The 24,317-nt window shown below is 47.9% G+C and overlaps 1 protein-coding gene across 7 annotated transcripts in view; it reads left to right on the top strand.

Annotated features, from left to right (window-relative positions):
* Positions 1–17,247, top strand: part of ofcc1 (orofacial cleft 1 candidate 1) — a 220,670-nt gene extending 203,423 nt beyond the window's left edge. For 6 of the 7 annotated variants that reach the window (XM_038810230.1, XM_038810225.1, XM_038810231.1 and 3 more), the window contains 2 exons: positions 8,367–8,500; positions 16,715–17,247. In XM_038810230.1, coding sequence (XP_038666158.1) covers positions 8,367–8,500; positions 16,715–16,736 — 156 coding nt within the window. In that variant the 3' untranslated portion in view covers positions 16,737–17,247. The remainder of the gene's footprint in view (positions 1–8,366; positions 8,501–16,714) is intronic. The other variant, XM_038810227.1, reaches the window with a different exon arrangement.
* The last annotated feature ends 7,070 nt before the right edge of the window (positions 17,248–24,317 follow it).

Below are 24,317 nucleotides of genomic sequence, written 5' to 3'. Positions count from 1 at the left end.
GGGCCGAGCGGCTGTACCAAAACCCCGAGTTCCAGGACACCGTTCTAACCTGGTCTTACCCGGTGGGACCTCAGCATGGAAAGGTCCGGGGAAGGCCTGTGGGGGGGAAGGGGGGTCAGATCCCGGGGGTGGGGGCCACCACTGTGGCTGGCCCACGATCGGGGCCCACCGATCGGCGGGCCGGCCTCTCGGGCTGGGGTCCTCCTTTATTTTGCGCTGGCTCCTGTAGCCTTACGCCATATTGTGTTGGGGTCGGCGCAGAGGAGGGAGCCACTGCGCATACGTGGACCCCGCGGCGCCTAGTTGACACCGGGATCGGCAGCTGTAGCATCGTGGGTCGCTCCAGTGCCGTGCTGGCCCCCTGTAGGGGCCAGAATTGCTGATCCTGAGGCTATGTTGGCACCGCCTGGAAAAGCAACAGTGTTTACGACGGCGTAACAGTTAGCCTCAGGATCAGAGAATCCCACCCCTGTCAGAATAATTCAGAATCTCCGGCTGTCTTTCTTCAGAAACCTTCTCAGCTCCTCTTCCAGCCAAAAGCTAATTCTGAACCACAACATTTGACTGCTTCAACCCTTGGATCCTCCCATTAACTACATCATCTTACTGAACTGAACACAATGGGCTGGAGGTGGTGACGTTTTACGCCAGACGAAATGGAGTAAAACAGCCACCGATCCTCCGTTTGGCTGGGGGCTAGCATGCCGGCAGCATAGAGCACCCGGGTCGAGCTTCCAATACAGCCCAGAGAATTTCCGGGTCCTTGGCCGCGCATGCGCACGGTGACGGCCTGCAGCGGCCGCAACATGCTACATGGCGGAGTCCGCTCACGGACCCGGCCTGAGAAATAGTGCCCCCACTTTGGCTGGCTCACGCCCCAGACCACACCCCCCCCCCCCACCATGCCCCTCAGCCCCTGATACAGTTCCCACCCTGCCTGCAGATCGCCCTCCCCCTACTGAGTCTGCAGCCGTCAAGCCGACTTCCCGGCAGATGAGACAATACGCGACTGACGCTGTCGGGAACTTGGCCGGTCAGGACAGAGCATTAGGGGGAGGGCCTCAGGCAATGTCTTGAGGCCGTCGATATGTCGCGCGGCCTATCCTCCACTTTGGAGGGGGCGGAGCATCGCAAAAGCAACGCCACCCCCGATTCAGTTGGGAACTTTGATTCTCTGGCTGATCGCCGAATGCGATTTCGCCGTCAGCAACCGGTGAATCGAGCCCAATGTCTTTGATTAACTACTCCCCAGGGAAACTTCTTAATAGAAATGAAAGTCCATTAGCCCAACCTTACACGATGCTTTAATCGCACCTCTGGTTCCAAAAAGCCTAGCTGTCTTGCAATCAGCTGTTTTAAAAGCGTGACTGCAGCAGTCAAACACACACAAACCCAAGCTTTTAACCCACACTGCGTCAAATACATATATTACAATACCTCTGAAATTCCTACATTCATCCCAGCATTCAGTGATCAATCTCTTAGTCAATGAAACAAAATGTACATTCAAAAGCTTGTAAAATGTGGATTTGCTCCCCAAAGAATTAGGTTAATTTGAGAGCCTCTGCGAAGACTTGCAAATGAGCATAATTAACGGAAATTGGCCATGGTGATCAAATTATTCTGCATGTGCTCCTGAATGTGAGAGGGCAGTATCCAGCTCAGTGTTTTTCTTTAATCTAGTGCAAAAATTCGGGGAAATTAGATTTGCACTGGTCATAATTGGCACTTAAATATCTATGATCTTCGGTGTACATTCGCAGATTTTGAGAATTACACCATAGAATCATAGAGGTTACAGTGCAGGAGGCGATTCGGCCCATTGAGTCTGCACTGGCTCTTGGAAAGAGCACCCTACTCAAGCCCACACCTCCACCCTATCCCCATAACCCAGTAACCCCACCCAACACGAAGGGCAATTTTGGACACTGAGGGCAATTTTAGCATGGCCAATCCACCTAACCTGCACATCTTTGGACTGTGGGAGGAAACCGGAGCACCCAGTGGAAACCCACGCAGACACGGAGAGAATGTGCAGACTCCACACAGATAGTGACCCAAGCCAGGAATCGAACCTGGGACCCTGGAGCTGTGAAGCAATTGCGCTAACCACTGTGCTACCGCGCTGCCCTTAGAAACCAGAACAACTGTGCAGTAACCCTGCAATATCTGTATAAATCATTTTAAAGCACTCTGTTGCAAGGTGCGGAGTAGAATTGTTACATGAAGCAACAGTAACGTGCCCCCCCCCCCCCACCTTTGTATTACATGCTAATCTTCCAATGTATCATTTTATTGATACATGTAATAAACCCTGATGTGTCGTTAGAGGAACAGAAAAAAACGCACCAACACTTCAGATCAATATTCAGCGCACGCTTCGGGTCACTTACTCACCGCACTGAACAAAATGTTTTTTTTGTTTGTGAAGTGGGGATTATTGAAAGTGACATTCAGTAATCAATGATTTATTTATGGTAAAGCGAGAAAACTGCGTTGCTAAAATGTGTTAAATGTTAAATCTGTATTTCATGTGTGTTTCTGTCAGGGTAGCCAATAGTCAAATAACACAGCTGATAACATTGGCTAATAGAGATCCATAATGTTTCAAATTTTATATATATATACAATGAGTGAGAGTAGCCCCATTTATGGATACATTGTAGATATCGGGCAGGATTCCCAGGTCCGGCAGCCATGTTTTCCTGCGTGGCACCCCCCCCCCCCCCCCCCCCCCACCCCCGCCAGCACCAGGATTCTCCGTTCTCGCAGCTGGCCAATGGGGTGGCCACAATGGGGAACCCGTGGACGTGGGTGTGCTCCGGCAGACCGAAGGATCCCACCAACGGAGAATTCCCTGATTGTTTTACTAGGGAAACCCATTCTTTATGCCAGCACTTTATATTAATTGCTGTAATGTCCTATTATTTTATCAGAACTTGGTGGTGGTGTGTTACAGTTTATTCAGCGCGTCCAGGTTGCTGTGACAACATCCACGTTTACACACATATTGTAGTCTGCCGCTATAGTTAGGTGATGGTAGCGGCTCCAATATTCCTGGTTGACCAGGAATCTCCCCCGCACTTACCGCCTGCCATTGGCATGTGCTAGAAGGATTTGGAGGTTGATTATCAGGCTATCTGGCTTTGTGATCAACGCACCTTCCTTGGCCATCAAGTCCCGTAGTGGGATGTGAAGCGTGGGCCTCTGGTTCCGAGGCAGGGTCCCTACGCACTGCGCCACACAGCTTCCTCATAATCGCCTCGCTGTCTGAAATTTACAACTTTTTCTTGTTGGCCAGTTTTTGAAAATGTTGGTGTCCTTCCTCTTAGCTCTCAAATATTTGAATTTATATTGCAAAGGGGATTATTGCAGTATTTTGTCGATGTGAAGTTAACCACAGAAAGTCACACAGACATAGCCAGTTCTGCATTGACTGCTCCTGCTTTTGCCACACATGTTTGGCAAAATTTAGAAAATTCTTCTACCCTTTTGTTGTATTTCTAACTTGTCCATTTTCTCATTTATTTCAGTTTCAGCTGTGCTTTTGCCACTCACAACTTATGTATTTTCAATGTGTGTTCTCGCGCTCACGCCACATATTGCCCGACTCAGTTGTGATGGTAGGGTGGCCACCTTGGTGAAGCCTGGACACTGACGTCGCTTGACACATTTTAGTAGTGTAGAAAAGAACTCTCTTTGTTACACAATGTTCCTTCGACCCACACAGAATATAGAGATATAGAAAATAGGATCGGGACTATGCCATTCGGCCCTTCGGATCTCTCTGCCATTCAAGGTGATCACGGCCGATCTTCTATCCCAGCGCCATACTGCAGAGCTCTCCTCCTACACCTTGACATCTTTAGAGTCTAGAAATCTATCTACTTCCTTCTTAACTATGTTCAGCTGTTGCTCATTGTGTTCTCTCTTTAATTGGCTCTGTTTATGGCGGTTAATATGGTCGCCTTCCTTAATTCTAATTACCTTTGCTCTAGAGTCGCCAGGTATCTTTCGATACCGCCACAAGGTTCAAAACCGAATACTGATCAAAGACTCGATACACCAGTTAGTAAGTTCGAAATCAATGCTCATTTATTTACACACACAGTCAATTATTACTCATGCACAAAACTCTACCAACTAAACTATCACTACTACTAAAGCCTATACTTAGCTTCGGGCGCCCACTCAGTCAGAGGAACAATGGCCGTTGTCCGGTTCTGAGGCTGCTGGGGTTGAGCTGGTACGGAATAGTAGCTAGGAGCGTCTATCTCGTAGTGTGCGTTGACTTTGGATTTACTTGTTCTGGTGCAGCTGCTAGGCAGGTCTCTCCTCGCTGAGAACCAAGGCCAAGAGAGCGAGTCTCTCTTGGGGGAATCCTTCTTATACCCAAAGGGGGCTTTGCATGCTTTTGGGCGGGCCTTGAACTTGGCCCAAAATAATTGGACCGCATCTTGACCATTCCTATCGATTTCCTCCAATAAAGGGTTGGGTGCCCTGATTGCTGGGCGTGTCCTAGGTGGCCGTTGGCCTGCTTTGTTCGAGTCTCCTCTGACGCCGGGGTGTCTGCTTTGGTATCGTTTACTTAAATGGTACCTTTTTGTCCCCGGAGATGGCTCATTAGTATGATAATGGCTTTGCAGTATCGGTCTTGTCTGGGAGCTACGGCTCCAATTAACAGACAAACCATGCGCCTGCTTGCTTTCTCAGTATTGTCCATTTTCCCTGCATTCTTTGCAAAGTGTCCATTTTGTAATCGGGACGTGGCCATCCCAGATAGCTACACAGCGACTTGGCCTCCACAGCCCTCTGTGGTAGGCAATTCCACGGGAAGAAATTACTCCTCATCTCAGTCCTAAATGGCCTATCCCGTATCCTGAGGCTACGACCCCTGGTGCTAGACATTTCCACCCCAGCCAGAGGAACCAATATCCAAGCAAAGGACGGTGGTAGTCAGCTGTCAGTACTGTGCATGCGTTTCTATTAAATCCATACAATGTCGTAAACTGTTGTTGATGGAATCGTAAGTTCTGCCGAAGGATTGAAGACTCCAGCTACATGGGAAGATGAGACAAACTGGTATTGTTCTCCAGAGGGCACGGAAGGATAAGGGAAGATTTGTTACAGGTGCTCAAAATCTTGGAGGGCTTTGATCATTGGCAAATGAAACTAAACCTTTTCCAGTGGTGGCTATAAAAAGAGGACACAGATTGAAGGTGTTTGGCAAAAGGACCGAACGCGACTTGATAATATTTTTCTCACAGCAAGCTGCTGCGATCTGCAGTGTACTGGCGGAAAGAGCGATGGCACAGTGGTTAGCAATGGTTCTTCACCGCGCCATGGTCCCAGGTTTGATTCCCGGCTTGGGTCACTGTCTGTGCAGAGTTTGCACGTTCTCCCCGTGTCTGCGTGGGCTTCCTCCGGGTGCTCCGGTTTCCTCCCACAAGTCCCGAAAGACGTGTCTGTTAGGTGAATTGGACATTCTGAATTCTCCCTCAGTGTGCCCGAACAGGCGCCAGAGTGTGGCGACTAGGGGCTTTTCACAGTGAAAGCTCAGCGTTAATGTAAGCCTACTTGGGACACCAAAAAAAGATTATTGTAGATTATTAGAAGGGATTTGGATAAACACTTGAAACTGAGGCAATTGGCTGGGCCATGTGGTTGAATGGAAGGGGAGTCGGACTAATTGGAAAACCCTTCCCAAGGGCCAGCACAAGGAGGATGGGTTGAATAGTCTCCATCTGTGGTGTATGGTCCTCCAGCGATTCTGATGCTGGCACAATATCTGGAAGGCAAATTGAAACATTTGTGCCAGTGTTAATAGAATCTATTATTTCTCCGCATATTACTGAAGAAAGCACTTCCTTATTCCAGTGGTGTTGTTCGTGGTGGTGTAAAGCACTCCAGCAGTAATGCAATCTAAATTCCAAATTCAGAAGAGTGCCACTTGTATTGAAGTGCGTGACATTTCCATTTTCCACACATTATAATCAGAGGTGATACCTTAGAAGTATTTTATCATTTTTTCTTCTTCTCTGTGAACTTTACTCATACTTACATAACATAAATATTACACTAAGTTAACAGCCTTCAGTGCAGCAAATTCATTCTATTTTTTGCGACAAATTTAATAATGTGCTTGCCAGTGAGGCAAAGCATAGCACATGTTCTCAGTGCTGCGCAGTCTTCTAGCTTTGACTGGATGTATCAGCCCCACCATTAACGGGGAGGAGGGGTAATAATGATCTTTATTGTCACAAGTAGGCTTACATTAACACTGCAATGGCGTTACTGCGAAAAGCCCCTCGTCACCACATTCTGGCGCCTGTTCGGGTACACGGATGGAGAATACCAAATGTCCAATTCGCCTAACAGCACACCTTTCAAGATTTGTGGGAGGAAACCGGAGCACCCGGAGGAAACCCACGCAGACACGGGGAAAACGTGCAGACTCCGCACAGTGACCCAAGCCGGGATTTGAACCTGGGACCCTGGAGCTGTGAAGCAACAGTGCTTATCACTGTGCTACCGTGCCGCCCAGGTGGTGGGGGTGCAATGGTATTGTCACTGGACTAGTAATCCAGTGTACAGCTCTGGCCATCCAGGTTCGAACCTCACCACAGCAGATGGCGAAATTTGATTTTGATTGTTGTCAAAAATCCATCTGGTTCACAGATGTTCTTGGGCGTAATGTGGGGGGTCTGCCATTCTTACCCGGCCAGGCCTACATGTGACTCCAGACCCACAACAATGCGGCTGACTCTTAAACGCCCTCTGAAATGGACTCGTTCAAGGGGCAATTAGGTACGCCCACGTCCCCTGAATGAATAAAGAAATTGGGCAGGATTCTCCGACCCCCCCGCCGGGTCGGAGAATCGGCGGGGGCCAGCGTGAATCCCGCACCCGCCGCCTACCGAAGTCTCCGGCACCAGAGATTCGGCGGGAGCGGAAATCGCGCCGCGCTCCGGCCCGCAATGGGCCGAAGACCCGCCGCTGTCACACCGGTCCCGCCGGCGTGAATCAAACTACCTACCTTACCGGCGGGACCATGCGTCCTGGGGGTGCGCGGGGCGATCTGGCCCCGGGGGTGCCCTCACGGTGGCCTGGCCCGCGATCGGGGACCACCGATCGGTGGGCGGGCCTGTGCCGTGGGGGCGCTCTTTTCCTTCCGTGTTCACCATAGTCTTCACGGGGGGATGACATCAGCAGCCACTGACGCTCCGGCGTATGCGCGGACTTCCCCGGCCGGCGAAGTCCCTTTGGCCCCAGCTGGCGTGGTGCCAATGGCCGTTCCCACCAGCCGGCGGGGCGCCAACCACTCCGGCGGGGGCCTAGCCCCTCAAGGTTTGTGCTTGGCCCGGCGCCGGATTGGTTCACACCACTCCATCCCGCCTGGGCTCCCCGCCCCGCCAGGTAGGGGAGAATCCCGCCCACGGTGAGAGGAGGACTCAATCGGCTCAAGAATCGGCAAAGTGGGAGACGCAGAGGCCTTAACAATCTTAATGGTGGGGTGGTGTTGAAATACGTGGCCACAGCCAGTTAGACCTTCAGTACGGGGAAAGTATAAGGTGGGGAGAGGAAATCCGGTTTGTGCGGCCACCTTGGCTCCCAGAATCTTGGCAAATAAATTTATCTTGGCGGGGAATCAGTCATTTAGTGAATCTTTGGAAAACCCCAGAGCGGGGCTGTGGACGCCCAGCACTTGAGTATATTTAGGATAGAGGGAAAACATTTTTTGAGAACTAAGGGAAATAAACAACCTGGGGAAAGTGCAGTAGGATAGCGTTCAGTTAAAAGTTCAGCCATGATCTTATTGAATGCCAGAACAGATGTGAAGGGCCAAATGGCCTCCTCCAGCTCCTACTCCTTATGAATTTAGTGTTTACGGGCAGCACGGTGGCGAGTGGGTTAGCCCTGTTGCCTCACGACACTAAGGTCCCAGGTTCGAACCCGGCTCTGGGTCACTGTCCGTGTGGAGTTTGCACATTCTCCCCAGGTTTACGTGGGTTTCACCCTCACAACCTAAAAGATGTGCAGAGTAGGTGAATTGGCCACGCTAAATTGCCCCTTAATTGGAAAAAAATAATTGGGTACTCTAAATTTTAAAAAAAAATTAATTTAGTGTTTTATTTTTCTTGGATCAATAGTTTCAGCCAGTGTTATCAAAGCCTGTGCCTGACCTACTCAAAGGAGCAGTTAGTATGGGGACTGAGACATCCATTAATTCAACAGCCATCACTCTCCGCCTGGTTTGTACCAATGGGGGAGGGTTGGGCTAAAATTGTACGCATTATTTCTCCCATTTTAGGGAATGCAAAGTAAAGCGATTTTTTTTCTCCCTATTTCTTCCGAAACCATCTCAGGTGTTCGGTGCAATTAGTAGCGCAATCAACGCAGGGGGTGAGGTGGACACGCAAATACAGAGGCAGGTGAACAATGTGGACAATGCGTTACAATCCTCCACACCATCTGAACTTCGAGAAAGGCAGAGGAGCATGTGAGTATCCTTTATACATCAACAGTTTGCGTTTAGCAAAATGCCCCAACATGCTTCAGTGTCGCGATTGTCAAACGAGGTAAGGACTTAAGAAAATTAGAAAGACCAAGAATGAACAAGATTCCAAAGATTATTGCACGCAGAAAGGTCTGTTGTGTATAAACTATATAATCAGTAAATGATGAAAGCTTCTTTAATGCAATAGGAGATCCACCTCACATTGATGGTTCTTGACACGTAGGACAAGAAAGCCAACCTCATTTTATGGCATCAAATCGATATAATAGAGACCCATTTTGGAGACCATGTCTTGCAACTCAAAGATGTGTACAAGACGTCTAACCCAATGCTGGGCCATTCAGATTCTTGGGATAGTCAGCTGAAATGTATCTTAAACAACTGGAATTGTTAATGAAGGGGCGAATACCTGTTTTAGTTCCTGTCTGGCAAATTGTGGAGCCCTAAGCAGCTTTTGGACTTGCTCCATTCAGGGTTACCTATAGCGGTAGCACCCGGGAACATGGTTGACACCAAGAAGGTAGGTTCAATGTCAAACCGTGAGGAGCAAGAGTCTACAATTGTGACATACCTTCCCCTTTTGGCAGCCCTCCCAGCACTGAGCCGAGGACAAGAGAGCCCTTTCCCTCCCTATCCTGGTCTTGGTCTTCGGTTGCAACACTAGACATCCCCTTCCGTAAAAGATCGACAGTGACTAGTCTTGTTCTGAAATTGTTGCTGGGCTTCAATCAGATTTGACCCATTTACATTCATATCGACGCGCTGCAGTTCTGGTGACGATATAAGAATTCTGATGAATTTTCAAGCAGCTATCCCGATACGTATTTCTCAAGACCTGGCCAGTGGCTGGTTCCTGATCCCATGGTGCATTTGTCGCTGGGAGCCTTCTTCAGGGTAGACTCTTTCCTCTTCCATTCTCTCACCAGTTTTTTCACAAACACCAAATTCCCCCCACTGCTGCACAGTTATTTGAGGTGTTAGCAAATGTTTTTGACTGTGAAATTGTAACCAGATTCTCCCAGGAGTACCGATTCCTGTTCGTCGGCGGCCCTGTGTGGCCTCCGGTTTATGGGCACGCTTTGCATGTTTTTGGCAACATGGCCCATATTGCCTGCTTGATCCCATGCACCGAGTTGTGAGGCGAGTACATCGTTAAACATGTATCTCTGAACTGAAATATTGTGGCCGACTTGTAACGCATCGTCCAAAACATGTAATTATATGCTGAATAATGGGGAACTAACTGAGATGCCGAGCATAGGCCGAGTATATTAGCACTGGAAAAATTGGGTTGTCCGATACACTGGATCACCATCTATGCCACAGTTTATGGTAAATGCAATTGTGGGGAAGCTAGATTACTAAACTCAAAAATGTGGTTGGGGGAGGGGAGTAATGGAGGGATGTTTTGATGGGTTGAGGGGAAATATGCTGGGAGGAGGCTCATGTGGAGCATGGAACTGATGGGCTGAATGGCCTGTTTCTGTGCTATACGTTCTGTACATTCAATTTTCATTCACTTAACAAATAATCCTTTGCAAGTATTTGCCAAGATGGCACGGTAGTTATATTTCTTTTAAATACCCACAAATCATTGGTAAATGTCTTCATGGTGGCTTGTTAATCATTAAAAAGGGAAAAGAAAATGGAGTGAACTAGTCTCTAAGCAGAAAGAGCATGGCAGGCAGCTGTGTCTGTATGCAGTCAACCCACCATGTAAATAACATTAGTTTGCCACACATTATACTTGTTATATGTGGGTGTTTGTTCAATGGTGGGTTTCGTGTCTTTTTTTTGTAATTTCTCAGGGCCTCAGCTTCCCTGTCACATTCTCTTCAAAGTATGATCCATGTTCTGCAATGACTTCCTTCAGCTGCCGATAAACCGAAAACACCATTTGTGACTGCAATTTCCTCACTTGCATTCATATTGGAATGGAGGTCACACTGGGAAGTCAATTCGAGACTGTGAAGGAGTCCCGAGTGTGAGTGCCTGGCACTGGAATCCTCTGAGTGCAAGCGATGGGATTAGCAGCTGCTTCCCAGAGTTAGTAACAGCCTGCTCTTTGCAGCCAGCTTGCCTTTCGCTCCTTCACCAGGCTCTTTAACTTCTGTAAAAAAATGCAGCACAAATGTGTTGATTTGCACTTTAATGGTGCTTGCCTATAACATTGGAAATGGCAACCCATCCATTTAACACAGAGCTGGATTCGAGCACTTTTCAAGCTGTGCCTTGTTGGGAGGGATTCATCATAACTAGAAGTACAAAAAGTCAGGACCACTGAGTGCTGGTAGAACTGATTTGTTTTTCACAGTGCAAAATAGACATTAAAGATTTTTTGAAAAATATCCATTCTTTTTACTTCTCTTCCACACACACTGATAACTCCTCCACCTCGCCAATGTGACAATTAACATTTCCCGAAATAAAGTGACGCGCATCATTTTTATGTTACAATTAAATATATTAACCTGAAATGTGATTTATTTCTCCCCATCCATGAATTGTATTTTTCCTTCAATTCTGGCCCTTGCACAACCTTGAATTTAATCGCGCCTCTGTGGACGACCATGCCTTCAGCTGCTTACTTTTGGGGCCTGAGGATTTTGTCCGTCATCACACATTGGGGCAGCCCTATCACACACAGACCTCAGTCCCCTGACGCTTTTGACTCTCGCACATGCCCACCGAGCGAATTATTCTGCGAGTGCGCCCGACATCTCATGCCAGAATTTCACACACTTCTGAGCCTGGTACGTGCCGACCCAAGCAATGTAAAATTCTGGCTTGGAATTCCCTCCCTAAGTCGCTCTGCATCTCTTCCTCGTCTCACTTCTTTTAAGACTTTTCTTCCAACCTACCTCTTTGACCACGGAATGTTGATACATTGTGATGCAAATCCAATGTTTTTGCTACATTAATTTGGACCCATGTTCAAAATCAATATGAACTGAGCAAGGGCAAACGTGGGGGTTCGGGACAACTATTTTGCGAATTGACCATATCCTCCATTAACTTGGCAGTGGTGGACTACCAACCAAACAATCTATTGAATGATCCAAATATTCCAGTTAGAAAAAAATCCATATCTAAAATTTAGCTGATTTAGATCTTTTGAGTTTTGGTGGCATCAGGTTCAGCTGCTGGCTTTTGTGAGCTTTTAAAAACTTGGTAGTCCCAAATGTCAGCTGACACTGCAGTGCAGCATGGAGAGAATGTGGCACTGTCCAATGTGCTGTCTTTTGGATGAAACATTGAACCCCTGGGCGGGGCTCTCTCTGGCTACGCCAGGCCGGAGAATCGCCGGTCCGGGCGCGAATCGCGCGACGCCACCCTGTCGCCGGTCCGCCGATTCTGAGTGGAGAATCGGCGACATTGGCGCCGGTGTGGCACCTTCGAGAGCCGCTCTACGCGGCCCCCCCTCGGCGATTCTCCGCCCTGGATGGACCGAGTGGCCGCAAATAAAATCTGAGTCCCGTCGGCGCTGCCCACGTGGCCGGCGCTGCCCACGTGTGGTCTTACCCAGCGGGACCTCGGCGTGCATCCTTTTGGGAAAAGCCTGGTGGGGGTGAGGGGGATTCCGACCCCGGGGGGTGGGTGGGGGGGGGGGGGCCTCCGCTGTAGCCTGGCCCACGGTCGGGACCTACCGATCAGCGGGCCGGCCTCTCGGGCTGGGGGCCTCTTTTGCTCCCCGCCGGCCCCTGTATCCCTTCGCCATGTTGCGTCGGGGCCAGCGCGGAGAAGGAAGCCACCGCGCATGCACGCAATCGCGCCGGTCCCACTGCGCATACGTGCATTGGCGCCGGTCGCAGTCTGCATGCGCAGACTCACGGCGCAATTTGATGCCGGCATCGGCAGCTGGAGTGGCGTGGGTCGCTGCTCCTGAGGGCATGTTGACGCCGTCGTGAAATGCGGCGGTGTTTACGATGGCATCAAAACGTAGCCTCAGGGTCAGAGAATCTGGCCCCTGTTTGCCCTCTCTCTCAGGTGGACATGAAAGATCCCATGGCTCTGTTTTGAAGAAGAGCAAGGGAGTTATCCCTGGTCACCTGGCCAATTATTATCCTTCAATCACAAAAATATGTCATCTGATCATTATCACATTGCCAGCTTGCTACATTACAACAGCGGCTATCGTTCAAACGTACTTACTTGACTATAAAGTCCTTTGGGACACCCTAAGATTGTGAAAGGCACTGTATAAATTGCTTTCTTAGCGGCAGCACGACGATGCAATGATTAGCACTGCTGCCTCACGGCGCCGAGGTCCCAGGTTCGATCCCGGCTCTGGATCACTGTCCGTGTGGAGTTTGCACATTCTCCCCGTGTTTGCGTGGGTTTCACCCCCACAACCCAAAAGATGTGCAGGGTAGGTGGATTGGCCACACTAAATTGCCCCTCAATTGGAAAAAATGAATTGGGTACACTGAATTTGTATTAAAAAAATAAGTTCCCTTCTTTGTTTATGGGGGTGTGGAATTTGGCATGTGTTGTATCAATGACTGGTAAGGCCCAAGAGAGTTTATTGAATGTAGATGGGGCAAATTACTGGGTTTAGTCCATGCTTTTGACTGGTAAGTATGAAAGGAGGAGTGGGTGGAGGATGCTTGCTGAGGACTTTCAGAACATCTCCATTTAGGTTGGCTTGGCTGTCGGACGAGGAGCCTGCTCGATTGGGGCGTGGGCTAGAGAGAAGGCCGCAATGCTATGATATCAATTCTCCATCCCATGTTCTAATTAAACAAGGCAACCAGCTGGGAATATGTGATCTGTAGATTTACCCAAATGTGTTACTGACATTTTCTTGGGGACCATATGGTACTCGTTTAAGTCATTAAAGATGTATGGGTTATATTATCGACTTGCTCAACTTTTGTTGGTAAGTCATATGTCTGCTTTGACACTTCCATTCGATAAAATGAGAATTCTAGGATAAGATACTGATAATACTTTGTTCAAGCACAAGAAAGTGAGCTAGTACAGTGGTGTGTTACTGAACTTTCACATTTCCAACACCTGTTAATCAATAGATTGCAACTGTTCAAGAAGACCACCAACTTCCCCAGAGCAGTTAGGGATGGCCCTGCCTGTGGTGCCTGCATCCTGTGAATGGATAAGAAAAAGTTAATTGATGCCACATGATGCTCATCAACTTTAGTCAGCAAAATACAAAACAGCTCACGCATGCACTAAAGAAATAGGCGTCTCTATCTGAAAGAGATTAGATTATACCATGTACTCTATCATGGTTATAACCAAACAAATCAGGAAGTTAAATTATTTACATATAATTTAACATTGCAATACTGTAATTTGCCAACAAATGGCTTTTAATAGCTTAGCGCAGCTTAATTCAATTAAGATTAGTGGCTTTATCCTACTTTTTGGGGTAATAAATTTGTTAGATTCCAATACTAAAAGAACTCTCAAAGCATATTAATGGTTAATGAAGTACAATCGATGGGGTGGGTCATTTGTAATGAAGAGGGGCACTGTGCAATGTAACTAGAAGTATATTCAGAATCTGTTAAATCCACAGATAACATGGTAAACAGCACAAAGAAATAAATGCCACAGCTGTTTTATTATTGAAGATAATTTTTTAAAAACCTGTGTATGCCCATCTTGTACATTTAGCAGCAGTGAGGAGTATTTCAAAGGCGTAATTTAACATAAGTGTGTCAGCTCAGACAGAATAATATCTTTATTACAAATTATTCCCCTGATTTAAATCGAGATAGGGGAAAGAGAATGTGATTGGAGGCAGTGTTCTTTAACTCTGAGATTGCTCCTACACATAAAGCAGAGGAGGTTAAGGAGAAATATGATAGTATGTGCAGTGATAACTCATATAACCTTCCAGACCCATCGCCGCTTCCAATGGGCAGGGTTGGATTTAGGGCAGCATTGTTGCAGCCCTGTCTCTGACCCACAGCCCCTTTGAGTGTGGCTGCCTGCTGAGAGCATAGGGGTGCTTCATTTACCAGATCACCTCCAATGGATATTGGTCAGAAAGGAAGAGGGGAATGGGAAAAGAGAGCAGTGTGTGGGGAAAGTGACCGAGACATGCTTGTCACCTTGTCCACAACAGTAGAATTAATGGCCTGTACTTCAAGAGAGGTCGGTTAACATTTAACCGATTGAAAACCTAATTCAGCGGGTTGAGTGACCAATCTATGGAGCAACCATCTCCATGGTGGAAACAGTTCGTATTGACTCGTCCGGATGCAAATTGGATAGATTTCATTCAGATGCTTTACATTTGGGGATCCAATGGGCGGGATTTTCCAGCCGTTCCCGCCAACTGGACCTTCCGGACAACAGGAAATCCCATCGACAGTGGAGGGACCAGACGATCCCGCCACCTACCAAGGATGGGTCACCTCTACCCCTGCAAAATACACCAGGCCTGTCTGATTGGCCTCAGCATCTCCGCGTCACATGTACCTGGTTGCGAGGGTGGGTGTCCATCAAAGTGTGCCCGGGTTGTGGAGAATCCCACCCAATATATGAGCAATTGGAGATGAATGATTTGTAGTAAATATTCGAAACTTGGGAGGAAAAAGGTGACTATGGACCAATGGTTCCCAAGGCTCCAAATAGCTGGGAGATTCCCTCATATCCTGCCTGGGTCTGTTATAGACTAATTGATATAAATCGATCGCTCTGGCTAGTAAGCAACCACCAGCAACAATGTCCGCCCTGTGGCAGCGCCATCACCTGTCTCCACCAATACTACCACCTCAGTCCCCTCACCGAGACCTGCCTAACTGGCCCCAGCATCCCCAGACCGCACTGGCCTGGTTGTGAAGGTGGTTGTCCATCAGAATGTGCCGTTCCTCCAGGTGCAGTCCCAGGAGTGGCCACCACTGCTAATGGCACTGCTGAAACAGCTTAGATACCAGCCCTTTGATTGGCCAGCAGCTCTTCAAGGTGAATTGGATACATCCCAGTTTACCGACCCATGGCAGGACCCCTACATTAAATTTGACACACATCCTTGGAGGGAGGTCTCAAGTTTGGAGCATGAATTATATGTCCACACGTGTAAGTGTGTCATGCAGTGACATTTTGGCGAGTGCTGTAGGGGTTTCCCCTCTGTTCCTAAGGCCCTGCTGCCTTGGCCGACTTAAAAATGTATTTTATGCTCAGTCTTCCGGGGCACGTCAAAATGGAGGCAACCACACAATTCTCTGTGCCCACAACCCTCTGTGGCACAGCCAAAGTTCCAGAGCTGGCAGTCCCTCTGACTGGACCAGCAGGGTGGAAAGGCGAGCCTGACATCCTTGACTGTTCACCTCCCCTACCTGCCGGCCCTTAATTCCCTTTTCCTGGAAATATCGGGAGTGTGGGGGGAAGCAACACCCACCTTGATCCCAAGTGGGGTGGCCACCCATAGGCCACTCCCCAATACTGGGACCTCCACCACTTGGGCTGCTTTGACCGGCGGACAACTCTTAGTCTAAAGAAGTTAAAACTAACCCTGGAAAAATACAACAAGCTGCCAGGCCACAACAACAACGAGTTGCATTTATACAGCATGCTTAATTTGGCCTTCAGTTGGAGCAGGCCCATGGCCACCCTCTTCCTCTTTTCCTCACGTGCCCACCATGGAAGACCAGATGCACGTATGGGTGTTTGCCAAGGATGGTAATTCCTCACACAAGGAAATCCCATATCCTCGACCTCATGGAGGCCTAGTTGGACCTTTGTGGGCCAGTGGATGAAGAGGATGATATTCAACCCCACAATGAAAGACCAGGCTGAGGGCTGTGGCCAGGGTCTGAACCACAAAAAGGCAGCTGAGGTTTTGACAGGGTTACCCCAAGACGTGCTGTTAGGTAATTTGGACATTCTGTATTCTCCCTCAGTGTACCCGAACAGTCGCCGGAATGTAGCGATTAGGGGCTTTGCACAGTAACTTCAGTTCAGCGTTAATGTAAGCCTACTTGTGACAATAAAAATATTATTATTATCTGCTAAACGTTGACAAATGATCCACGGGAACCCTAGAGAAAGGCATGGCCATGGAGCCCAGAGCATAGGAAGAAATCCCGTGGAAGTTAATAATGCAAGTCCATTGTTTTACATAACTTATGGGAAAATGTAAAATACTTTTGTATTTGTGGAAAGTGCCAGTGCCGTTCTTTGCATTTTACGGTCCATGAGTTACGAACGTCTTTTATTTTCTTCCAGATACAATGCCGGAAGACCGTAATGCCTGATAACTGCAAGAAATAGGATTGAGCATCACTTCTGAATGTCTGGATTCATCTTACAAAACATTCTGTTCACCTTTTGTAAATTTTTCCCTGAGTATCATATCAAACTGTGAATTTTTTGATGTAAACATTCGTTCATGTTTATGCGAATCACTATGAGAGCGGACATCAAGTCCATTTCAACAGAAGTCAAAGCACTGGTGAATTCGGAACGCATAGTGGGTGATGTTAATCTGTTTGCAAACAACAAAAAAACACAAATTGTACCTTGGAGCTTTTCTCATGACGATTTGATTTGACACTTGATTTCAAATTCTGCTTTGGAAGATTTATTTTCAAACTTTGGGCATCAATTCAATTTGCAGTGCCCCATCCTTTGGTAGGTTCCTGTTTCATTCAGCTGAATACATAAATGATACCTTTGTGAGACGGAGTATCATTGCAAATTAAATTACCTAAAATGAAATTGATTTTATGTTTAAGCAGTAAATATGAACATGAATATGACAAAAATGCCTGTAGGTATTTGGAGCATATGGTCGAAAGCAATAATTTATTTATTTTGGTGTGTACAATGGCAGGGGATTGAAGACAAGCTATTTGATGGCAATGGCTGGATGATTGAGCTGCGGGGCAGTGCTAGCCCTCTCTCTGAGTCAAAAGGTTTTGGGTTCAAGCCCTACACTGGAGACTGGAGTATGTAATACATTCTGACACCCCAGTGCAGTACTGAGGGAGCGCTGCACTGTAGGACGTGGAGTCTTTCAGATGGAATGTTCAACCACTCAGATGGAAGTAAAGGATCCCATAGAACGATTCAGTATCATAGTATCATAGCACCACAGAATTTACACTGCAGAAGGAGGCCATTCGGCCCATCAAGTCCAGAAAGAGCACCCCACTTAAGCCCACACCTCCACCCTATCCCCGTAACCCAGTAACCCTACCTAGTCTTTTTGGACACGAAGGACGATTTAGCATGGCCAATCCACCTAACCTGCACATCTTTGGACTGTGGGAGGAAACCGGAGCACCCGGAGTAAACCCAATCAGGCACAGGGAGAACATGCAGACTCCGCACAGAGAGTGACCCAAGCTCGGAATCGAACCTGGGACCCTGGAGCTGTGAAGCAACAGTGCTAGCCACTGTGCTACGGTGCCGCCCTCAGTGAAGAGATGTCCTCTGCCTCCTGACTAACAGCTTCTCCCTTATCAGAATATCTGGTCATTATGTCATTGCTGTTGTGGGAGCCTCCCGTCCGCAAATTGCCTGTCGTGTTTCTTTCTTTGGAGCGACTTCTAATTGGAAATGCTACATTGGCTGTAAAGCACTCTGGGATGGCCTGAGGTTGTAAAAAAGGTGCTACATGAATGCAAACCTGTTTATTCTTCCCACTTTTGCAGAAGGACAACTGGAGTGTAAAGTATAGGAGAGCACACTATGAACTTGGTACTACTCTGCACTCAACCGCCAACAGCGAGGTCTCAAACCAGTAAAAGTAACACGAGAAACGCAAAGATAATTGTTGACGTGATTAACGTAACCATTTGACTGACGTCTTGGTGGATTCTGGCACAATAAATTTAAGAAAGTACGGGATCAAGGATAATTACAAGAAAAGTCTGCTCATGATTTATGATCATTAACATTTGCTCATTCACTGGTGCAATAGAAGCATTCATAAAGGACTTATTTATTCATTTGGAATATTTCTATGACTGCACCATAGCATTTAAAATTTAGCAGACAAACAAGTAGGATTCTACTGGAAAATAAATGGCATTTTAATGCTGCAATTATGGAGTCTCTTCAGCCTGAAGGTTGAATTACTAGAAAATTAGTCCTGTATCATGAAGTTGGCTTACTTTACAAGCATCTTCCCAATAATTTATCTGGTAATTCACCACGTTTTTGCAATATTTAGGCAGAAGTCATTTATTGTTTTGAATAATTTGGAATTTATTCTTAGCTGTTGTGGCAATCATGATGTTTAGTTAAGTGAGGTCGCCCACAAGATTATCTTGTGCACCTAGAGGTGCGTTATCTGACACTGTGTGACTTCCCTTAAGGCCTGAGGCCTCCATAGCTCCCAAGGGTGGTTTATTGCAAATTGACAGGCAAACATCTCCCATCGTTTCCCGTCCTTTGAAATTGACGCACGCAAATACGCAGGGAGTGAAAGCAACATACTGCGGATGCTGGAGATCTGAATTAAAACAGGAAGAACGGGGAGAACCCGGCAGGTCTGGCAGCATCTGTGAAGAAACAGAGTCGACATTTCGAGCCTCTACTTTGGAATTCCAGTCCGCAGAGAGTGCTCCGTTAATTTTATTAATGACCGCTGAATATGCGACTCTGCTAATGACGCGGATGTCCACAAAAAAACCTTTGTCCCCGGAACCCCTGCTCAAGTCAGCAGACATGATACAATTAAGAAGAACTTGTAATTGTGCAGGACCTCACCGTATTTCTCAGAGATCTCAAAATAAACCTCACCTAAAATGAATCGTTTTTGAAGCGCATTAACACTTAACAAAGGACGCGTTGCATGCACAGCAAGACCCCACAAATGGCAATGAAACGAAAAACCAGACAATGTCATAGAGTCATACGACAAGGAAGAGGCCCTTCAGCCCATCATGTCTTCGCAGCAATCAAGCACCTATCCCTTCGAACCCCATTTTCCAGCACTATAGCCTCGTACGCTCTGGTGTTTCAAGTGCTCATCTAAATGCTTCTTAAGTCTTGTGAGGGTTCCCGCCTCTGCCACCCTTTCAGGCAGCGAGTTCCAGATTCCCATCACCCGCTGGGTGAAAAGGTTTTCCCTCAAATCCCCTGCCCCTGACCTTAAATCGATACTCCCTGGTTATTGACCCTTCTTCTAAGGGGTAAAGTTTCTTCCTATCTACCCTCTCTGTATCCTTTAGAATTTTGTACACTTCGATCAGGTCCCCCCTCAGCCTTCACTGCTTAAGGAAAGCGACCCCAGGCCAACATCCTAATGAATGTGCTTCATGGCAAATGTGCTTTTGCCATGTTGGCTGAATGTAAGGGAGGAATATCAAACCTTGCTGTGGGACCATTACTGCCCAACTGAACCATACAAATGTGAAATGAGACTCTGGTTTAAATGCTTCAATTCCACCCCAGTGTGCTCAAAAGCCTGGGCTGGCGACTTTGAACAGCTGGATCCACCTTGCTTTTTTGTTAGTTCAAGATTTCAGTAAACATTCACATCGAGGATATATCTGAAGTTGTGCGGAAAAAAAATAGTATTTGGGGAATAATGCACAATGCAGTCGATTAATAAAATATTGGTTTAGTCCTTATGAGATTGTTTTTTTATTTTAGAATCTTATTTCAGGAGGTAATCACAATGTTTTAAATAGCAATGACCATGGAGTGGAATTTCCGGGTGGTGGGGGTGGGAGGGGGCTGGTGGAGATGGATTACCTGTTACAGGTCGGAACATTCAGCGGCACCGTGCTGACCAGAAACCTGACTGCTCCGCAGCCATTTCACGCTAGGGGGCAACCTTAATTGGTTAAGAATGGGACCTCTTTCCCCAACAGGGAGGAAATCCTGCCCTGGCAAGTTGCTGGCCAATCTGATTGACTGGTGGCTCTGGAGCCTCAGCAGTGCCAGGATCAAGGTGTGGCCACTGCTGGGACTACACGCAGTCTGCAAAGATGAAGAGCAATGGATCCCCAACTCCAGGTAGCTTGGGGATTTTGCTCTGGCCTGCCTGACAGGAGAGGAGTGGGTGGCCTATGTTTTAGAAGTCAGGGAGGGGGCAAGGCTTAAAGTGTGATATCATCTGGGGGGGGGGGGATTCAAGATTGCATCTGCAGGCCTTGGAGGTTCAACCAACAGGTAGAGCTTTATTGAGGCGATGTGAAAACTGCAGGCCGAGATGACTTCACACAATTGTTTCCTTCAATTGCCCCTGTTTCGCTACAAGGCTGCTTCTGAGGAAACACTGAATATAGTAATTCCTCCCCCCTTAAATCAAAGGTCATTAATATAAACAATCAATTAGCAATATGCACTATGGGTGGGATTTTTGGCGGGGAGGCAGCCCACCAATGGTATCTACCGGCCCCGCCATTGTCAACGGGAATTCCCCGTTGATTGCACCCCTCGTTGCCGGGAATCCCGTGTGCCAACGTGGGACGGGAATTTCCCGGCAGCGTGAACAGCCATAATTCCCACCCAATCAATCAACAAAGCAGTCAAAGCCGTTCTGGGCCGCACAGTAGCATTGTGGATAGCACAATTGCTTCACAGCTCCAGGGTCCCAGGTTCGATTCCCGGCTCGGGTCACTGTCTGTGCGGAGTCTGCACGTTCTCCTCGTGTGTGCGTGGGTTTCCTCCGGGTGCTCCGGTTTCCTCCCACAATCCAAAGATGTGCAGGTTAGGTGGATTGGCCATGCTAAATTGCCCTTCGTGTACAAAATTGCCCTTCGTGCTGGGTGAGGTTACTGGGTTATGGGGATGGGGTGGAGGTTTAGGCTTGGTTAGGGTACTCTTTCCAGGAGCTGGTGCAGACTCGATGGGCCTCCTTCTGCACTGTAAATTCTATGAAAAAAAGGCAGATGTTCCGGAGGTCGTCATTCTATGTGTGGTTGTCGGCGAACTTCCGAAATCTGCTTTTCAGTCTTTGCTGCAACCCCTGCCATCTTTAGCTGGTGTGAACGTCCCCAGTGGTTATCATAACCAGAGTTGACCTGGTGATCTCGAGGTTGACTCGGTGTTTGATTCACAATTGAGTTCCTGTTTTCCCTAATTGGTTTGGTTAGTGTCAGATCCCCGGGAAGGTCCGGCTCGTCTCTCGGCACAACTGGATTTGGATTCTCTGTCGGTTCTGCCTCTTGCGGATTGGTTCTTGTTGCCAGAAGTTGATCCACGTGCCTTCTCTATATTGCATCGTCTCAGGTTTGTACGAAATGAAATGAAATGAAAATGGCTTATTGCTACAAGTAGGCTTCAAATGAAGTTACTGTGAAAAGCCCCTAGTCGCCACATTCTGGAACCTGTTCGCGGAGGCTGGTACGGGAATTGAACCCGCGCTGCTGGCCTGCCTTGGTCTGCTTTCAAAGCCAGCAATTTAGCCCTGTGCTAAACAAGCCCCTATGTAGGAGACCCATCTCATCTGTGCTAAGATGGTGGCAGAAATCCACTTTTCACTTGCGGTATAATTTCTTTCCAGAACCACTTGACCCCGGCAAAGAAAACACAATGTTTTGCCTTGTCCTCCCGCTGTACGACCTAATTCTGTTGCCTTGGGTGATTTTAACAAATCAAATGCCATGCGTCGTTGACATTAAACCATTACCAATTCTGGAGATTGGGTTGTTGAGTGTGCAGTATTTCTGAACGTGAGCAGGAATTGACTCAAATATTTAGATAATGAACCTTGTTCTCGGGTTACCTTTAACAAATGTTTCATCGCATGTTACAAATGTTCTGCCTGTCCATTAGTGACAGTGTGATAAGGAGCTGGATGTGTTGAATTCCGTTCTCCTTCAAGTAGTTCATGAACTCTTGAGATATGAACTGCGGCCCATTATCACTCACCAGTTGTTCAGGGTGACCGAATCTGCTGAGGATATCCCACCCAATCTCTCATTTGTGTTCTCCAATGACGTTGACTCCGTGACGGCAACTTCAGGCCATTTCGAGTGAGCCTTGACGAGAATGAGAAACAGGCACCCTTCAAACGGTCCGGCATAATCAACATGTACCCTTTGCCAAGCCTCTTCTGGCCATTCGTACAGGTGCAACGGGGCTAACGGAGGCAGCTTCTGCACTTTTGCACAAGACGAATACATTCCTGCCTTCTCCGCATTTTCAGCATCTAGTGCCGACCACCAAAAATCTCCTTCATCCTTAAAATACCACAGGGCTTTTGTGTAATTGGAATAATAAATGGTTTCTTAATAATGGTGGACTGATGATTCTCATTCCCTAGAGGAGACAACCTGACTGTATGGATGATTCAAGTCCTTGGGTGGAATATGGCTCTAATGCAGAGTTTGCTCCTGGAGTCTTGCCTCAAAGCACCATTCCCATAAGCTCTAACAGTACAACATCATTCATGCTATGCTTCTTCACCAGTCCCACGGTTACGGGAGTGTTATCCACTTGCTCGAAATAGAAAATGTTTCTACGCAAACTGCTTATCGATTAACTATTTAGTAAGTGCAGTCAGCAGAGTCCATCTGCAATGCCATGAAGGTTTGACTGACGATACTTGATCGTGTATGTGTGTGTTGAAAGGAGCATTGCCCATCTCTGCAGTCTGCTCGCTGCCCGTGATGCAAGCTCAGTATGAGGCCCAAACACCGTTGTGAGTGGACGATGATTTATCATAAAGTGCATTTCCTCCCATACAGGCATTAGTAGAACTGTTCTGTTCCAAAAATCTTTCCCTTTCCGAGCATTATGGGCGGAATTCTCCACTCCTGGGAAAAATCGGGAAGGCCGTCGTGAACTCGGCCGAGTTTCACAACGGCCTCGGAGGCCGCTCCTCTCACCGTATTCACCCCCACCGGAGTGGCGCTCCATTATTCTCAGCCGCCGGGCCTTGACGCTTGCGTCAAGATGGCGCGCCGAGAATGATGCGACGGTGGCGCCTATGTGACATCAACCGCGCATGCGCAGGTTGGCCAGCTCCAACCCGCGCATGCGCGGCTGACGTCACGACGGCTGACGGCTCAAACCCGCGCATGCGCGGTGGCCGTCTTCCCCTCCGCTGCCCCACGAGATGTGGCGGCTTGATCTTGCGGGGCGGCGGAGGGGAAAGAGTGCGTCGCTTTTAGACGCCGGCCCGACGATCGGTGGGCACAGTTCGCGGGCCAGTCCCCTCCTGAGCACGGCCGTGGTGCTCACTCCCCTCTCCGCCCCCCACAAGCTTCAAACGGGCCTTTGGCACCATGTTCACGACAGCAGCGACCAGGTGTGGTTGCCGTCGTTGTGAACCGGTCGCGAACAGCAGGCCGCTCGGCCCATCCGTGCCGGAGAATCGCCGGTCGCCGTGAAAAACGGCGAGCGCCGATTCTTTCGAGCGGGGGATGGGAGAATCGCGGGGGGCGTGAAATCAGTCGCTCGGCCCTCCCGCAATTCTCCCACACGGCGTGGGGAGCGGAGAATCGCGCCCAATTGCTTTCGGCTTTATTCAAGGTCCTCGACACAAAGGCTATCAGCTTCTCTTCACCTGTAGGCTTTATGGGAAATCACCGCCCCAACCCAATAAGGTGATGTGTCACATGCCAGCTGCAGGAGTAAATTTGGATCAAAATGTGTCAGGACTTTTGACTTAAGTAGCGTCTCTTTGGTTTGCATGAATGCTCTCTCACATTGATCCGCACATTTCCATTTTTGTATTTTGACACAGTAGATTGCACAAGGGTTTTAGAATAGACACCAGATTAGGGACAAACCTTCCGTTGTAATTTCGTAAGGCTCAGAAAGATCAAAGTTGGTTCACATTCTGAGGTGCAGGTGCCTTGGTAATGACTTTGACTTTCAAAGGAGACTATACAGCCCCTTGGCGCCGATGACTTGTCCCAGATAT

This window comes from Scyliorhinus canicula, chromosome 10 (assembly GCF_902713615.1).
Source record: "Scyliorhinus canicula chromosome 10, sScyCan1.1, whole genome shotgun sequence".
Classification (NCBI taxonomy): Eukaryota; Metazoa; Chordata; class Chondrichthyes; order Carcharhiniformes; family Scyliorhinidae; genus Scyliorhinus; species Scyliorhinus canicula.
The sequence above is the reverse complement of the archived record's forward strand: the minus strand, read 5'-3'. Positions and strand labels throughout refer to the sequence as shown.